The sequence below is a fragment of the Notothenia coriiceps genome, unplaced genomic scaffold (genome assembly GCF_000735185.1).
Source record: "Notothenia coriiceps isolate Sejong01 unplaced genomic scaffold, NC01 NC01_scaffold00024829, whole genome shotgun sequence".
Taxonomy (NCBI): Eukaryota; Metazoa; Chordata; class Actinopteri; order Perciformes; family Nototheniidae; genus Notothenia; species Notothenia coriiceps.
Window position 1 is genome coordinate 1 of NW_011357530.1, and position 5,602 is coordinate 5,602.

Here is a 5,602-nt window from a genome sequence, read left to right on the forward strand (position 1 = left end):
CATACATAAGAGTATAATTAATGTGTATGATATCAGTTAAAATAAGTGCTTCAACTTAGTTAACATTGCAGGAAAGCAATATATTAGACGTTAAAGGTGGGGTAGGTAAGTTTCAGAAACCGGCACGAGTGCACTAAAATTTGAAAGTACACAGCCAAAAAGAATCCGCCCCTTCCTTCAGACTTCCTTACAGAGCACCTCCTCCGCGAGAGCAGGCTGCAGTAACGTTACATATCAGGCAAAGCTAGACACATCTAGGTTAGCAATACTACACAGCCAAAGCAACTCCGATATTGACTCTGGTTTGACTTCTCCTAGTTTCTCTTTTTGTTCTTAATTTGCTCCGTTACATTTTTTCTTTTGCGACCAGTAGACGATGTTGAACCTAACTCTGCCATGGGGAAAGTGGCCGCCTGTTGCTGGCGAGTCATTGAAGTACTGCTGCAATGCACGCCCAATGAGGGCACGAGATACATTTGTGCGTGCACGAGATGGAAGGCTGACAGACAGGGCGGCAATCCAATCCGTTTAGCGTAGTTTTTACAGTATTACGGGTTCCACTAGATGACACTTTTTTATGGATTTTTTGTCAAAGCACTTAAGATATTCATTGCTATCGGGATGTTAAGAGCATTCCATGGAATATAACAAAAAGTGTATCTCGAGCCGGTTTCTGAAACTTACCTACCCCACCTTTAATGTTGTTGTTGCACGTCACCTCAACCCCCCCAAGTATATTTCAGATCTGCGGGAAACACTGAAAGTCTAACATTGTTTATCTGGAAATTGCTGGATGTGAAGGACTAGATAAAGTATAGCTAATGTACAGTTAAAAAATCATACAGACATAGACAGGCATTCAGATGTATATATATTCAGAAAGTAATCCATGTTGTTTTCCGATGAAGGAACTGAAAAATAATGTGTTTTTGTTGTCAAAGCTGACCGATAAATTTACCGGACTTCTTTCTGCGGATTGATCTGAACCATATGGAAGCCTGATCAGAGCGTTCTTAGCTACAATCTCTTCCTCTAGCAACCATCTGCCATATCACCATATCACCATCTGAATGTCCAAACTGACCAATCAGAACTGGGAATTCAACTATGCCACGTAACAAGGTGGTGCAGGGTTGATATATTTTTTAAGGCTGACCCGGATGTAAGCATCGCAAGGGCTCCCTCGGCCAAAAGTCGATTTTGAAATATAGTAACAAAATAGGTTTTGTTATAAACACACATTTATGGTACTTTCATGTTTTGTTCAGCATATAACCAACAATGTTATAATAATTGGAGCGTTAATGCAATCGCGACAAGTAAATAGCTAATATTAGGCTATAAACAAACTACATGAATTTAAAACACCACCTTCGCTAAGCTAAATACTGACTCAAGTTTGACGAGTTGAAGTTTACTCGTTTCCTTTTTGTCCCTTGTTTGCAACCATCGTTTTAAAGACACGTAAAAGCTACAGGCAATCACAAGTGGGTTATTCTTTTCTATTTTTGGGGGAAAATCTTGTAAGCTTTTGTTAACCACAGACCATATATAAGAAGTCTAACCAGAAACTCATTTAAAATCATTTGAGTTCATCGGAGCCGGGGAGAGCACTTATTCTTCGGTTTAGAACTCATTTGTGCGCCATTTTAAAAACACACAAAGAGACATAATGTTAACACACAACATATACAGTATATATAAAAACAATTGTGAAGTGTGGTCAATAATTTGCTTGGGCTGCTGATTTGAATATGTAGTGTGTTGTTGTGGTATAAAATGAAATAGTCATGCATTGGCACCTACTTTTGTTAAGAATGTTAACTATGTTATATGCACACTATCACAGCCATTCTGTGCCTTGTCTTCATCCCACTTCACCAGATAAAAGCCCTATCCACTCAACATCACATAATTCTACCAACAAACATAAGTAGTGCGCACTGACAGCTGCAGCAGAAAATGAAGTTGTATGTGTATGAATTTTGAGACGATAAGCATGATAAGAACTAGTGAATCGGCGGCTGTCACTGGTTGCGCTTAATTTATGTGTGACGCTAAAACAGAATCGGAGATGACAATCGCCCTGGATGTGTCAGTAAAGCCTCACCTTGTCTCTCAGATGATGTTCTGCTGCATCGATGTTCAAAGGGTCATCAAAGTTCAACAGGTCCTGGATCAGAGGCAAAGAGAGAAGACGACGTGAGGACAGAAAAGTGTTATCGAGAAAAAGTTGAAGAATAGCGAGTCATGAAAGTGATTAATCATGAACGCAAAACGCTTTGTCTTCTTATTAGAGAACTTTGCATAGGTCAATAGTCCTATCTGTAATGCACATTTGGTTTCCAAAAAACCAACTGCAGAGGAAGATATTGCCCATTCAGCACTATTTGCAGTCTGCAATGTCACCCTGGGTTCTGCAAGTGGGGAAAAAGAAAGCATTATAATGATGATGTTGCCATAGAGACAATGCACAACAAGGGAGGCAAGTGGAGTGTTATTAGAGATAAAAGAAGAGGAAGGCCTCAGAGGTTGTATCCTTATTAGGAGGTGAGATTTAGGGCATGACCACACATCAATGCAGATTACCATCATCATTTTCATCAGAGTCAGTGATGACTTCTGGGTAAATTTAATCGATAATGGATTTATGCAAGCTTGAGGTTAGCAAAGTATGCCAAGCTAAATAATCTCATTGCTTTCAGCTGCTTATTTACGGTTGCTTTGGCATCCAAATGTTTAATTAATCGGACAAATGTCCTGTTCATTAACAAGATTGTAACATATCCTCCATTCCATTTTATTTGAAAGCATGTTCGCAGTCATTTTCACCCAATTAAATCCTATTTAGCTTGTCTATATTTCAATTGTATTCTGAACGATTAAACATTTCCACATTTGGTCCTTTAACATAACTTAAAATCTGATTTGTTATCTTAATCTTCCAAAGAATCTGTAATGAAGTTACAAACCCTAACTGTATGAATGAGCAAAAAGGGACATCCAGACACAATAATAATGCGTTGCTATTTCCCCTACGTCTCAAAGTGTTGTTCATAATGAGAAAGACAATTTCCCTAATGTCTAAAATGATTGAATTATTTCAGGTTTAAAGAGCGACATAATCAATGCTTGGACTCAATCATTGATTTAACCTACCATACCACACTCATGTGATTCAGTTCAATACTTTGTGTTAACGATAGGGGGTTCTAATTAATACTTTCCTTTTATTTTTTAGATTTTATGGAAAACTGCATATAGGTTTAACATTTATTTTTCTAAAATCTGCACAAATGATATATGTTCTGGCCATTTAACCGGTCACTATGATATTTAAGCAGTTTATCTTTAAACAACAAATCCATGTTAATAGATTTTAAAAAATTCAAAACTTACAGTAAACAAGGAGTTCAATCCCCAGACAACGTCCTAGAAAAAAGAAGAATGAAAGAAGTATTAATAATGAATAGTATCACAGTATTACATTTAAATTCACATATATTCTTGTCACAACAGACTATATATAACACAAGTTAGCAACAGAGTGCAAGTAAAAATATGTACTATAATATATAGTGTTTGCGTATACATAAAGAATATACTAAACATTTTTACCCAAACCAAATCTATCTAAAGTATTAGCTGATAATACCAACATGTATTTAAATTGGCTGTATAAAGCTCACGTGATACATTTTGATCTGTGTCTTATAACACGGATCCTGGAATACCCAAATATATACTATGTAAAACAAAGCGAGTAAACCAGCATTTGACCTTCACAAGGATTGCAGAATTTCTCAGACCTTTCCCTTGAGACAAAGCAGTAGCACATCGGTACAAAAGATATAAGTTCAAAACCATCAAGTCCCTCTATCTTCTAGCATCAGGAGCCATGGGACTCTTTAATGTACCACTGTAACATGCACGGCAGGACTCTAATGTACTGTACGCCTGAAAGCAGCTATAGGCATGAGGGTTCTGTGTCTGAAAAAGAAAACAACAGCGACATTATAATTGTCCTTTTTATACTGTAGCTTATGACTTTCGGTATCCCAAAGGAAATGCAAGGCTGAACATCAAGGATCTTGTCGAGTTTTAATACAATTTGTAAATGGGCAAAGTAAAAATAAATATTAACGCTAAACCTCTGTTCCAACTAAACACAGCAGTCACATAGCGATGGCTATACAAATTGTTTTGGGAAGTTTTATTTCTGCTGCAATGAACTGTGAGGTGGTTCTGTGATTAACAATTTAAAATGCATGCTCTCAGGGATTCCGTTCAATTATCTTTCGCTCATTCCATTTGTTTCATTTACATAATGAAATTAGGCTTTTCAACGGTTATAGAAGCAAAAGAAAAAATATCTTGCAGAGAATAGCTGACTGAATCACAAAGCTAAGGAGAGCAGACTGTAGATTAAAATAGAGGAAATTATTATAAGTGCACAATGATAAAAATAGCAGATATTGTCTGGGACTGAATAATAAGACTTTGAAATGTATATTCTCCAATGTCATTTTCCCTAATTGAGCTGTCCGTTTTCTGCAGCTCAAGTGGTGTATAACTCCAGGGGGCCAGAAACCAGCAATATCCGCTCTTCTATTACTTTATTCTCAGTTGTTGAAAAGTTGAAGCATCACTAGCAGCAAGAAGTACCATGTTCACTTGACAGCTCCTTTGTTACAATTTTGTCTGTATAAAGTGCCAGATTAACTTGTATTTTTATGAGTGTATATATACAGCAGTTTAAAATAAATAGATATAGAAAAAGAGAAATATATTCAGTTGAAATTAAAGGGGCTCTATTATGTAAATGTCCAGGTTCATAATTCTATGTTGTGCCTCTCCTGTGACATGTTTACATGCTTTAATGCTACAAAAGCACTTGATTTTTCTCATACTGCCTGTGCTGCAGCACCTCCTTTCGACCTCTGTCTGAAACCAGAGCCCTATTCTGCTCTGATAGGTTAGCTGGCCGGCTCTGTTGGGAAGACTATGCTATAACACCCCTTGTTGTTAAATACCAATTATGTGCAATATATATATATATATATACGGTATATATACAGTGGGGCAAAAAAGTATTTACTCAGCCACCAATTGTGCAAGTTCTCCCACTTAAAAGGATGAGAGAGGCCTGTAATTTTCATCCTAGGTATACCTCAACTATGAGAGACAGAATGAGAAAAAAAATCCAGAAAATCACATTGTCTGATTTTTAAAGAATTTATTTGCAAATTATGGTGGAAAATAAGTATTTGGTCAATAACAAAAGTTCATCTCAATACTTTTTTATATACCCTTTGTTGGCAATGACAGAGGTCAAACGTTTTCTGTAAGTCTTCACAAGGTTTTCACACACCATGCAGATCTCCTCTAGAGCAGTGATGTTTTGGGGCTGTCGCTGGGCAACACAGACTTTCAACTCCCTCCAAAGATTTTCTATGGGGTTGAGATCTGGAGACTGGCTAGGTCACTCCAGGACCTTGAAATGCTTCTTACGAAGCCACTCCTTCGTTGCCCGGGCGGTGTGTTTGGGATCATTGTCATGCTGAAAGACCCAGCCACGTTTCATCTTCAATGCCCTTGCTGA

General features: G+C 37.3%; 1 protein-coding gene across 1 annotated transcript in view; it reads right to left on the reverse strand.

Moving 5' to 3' along the window:
- Window positions 1-2,088: 2,088 nt before the first annotated feature.
- Window positions 2,089-5,602, reverse strand: part of ube2f (ubiquitin-conjugating enzyme E2F (putative)) — a 48,774-nt gene continuing 45,260 nt past the window's right edge. Inside the window, exons 8-9 of the mRNA XM_010783209.1 lie at window positions 3,400-3,432; window positions 2,089-2,173 (exon numbers count right to left, since the gene is read on the reverse strand). Coding sequence (XP_010781511.1) covers window positions 2,096-2,173; window positions 3,400-3,432 — 111 coding nt within the window. The 3' untranslated portion in view covers window positions 2,089-2,095. The remainder of the gene's footprint in view (window positions 2,174-3,399; window positions 3,433-5,602) is intronic.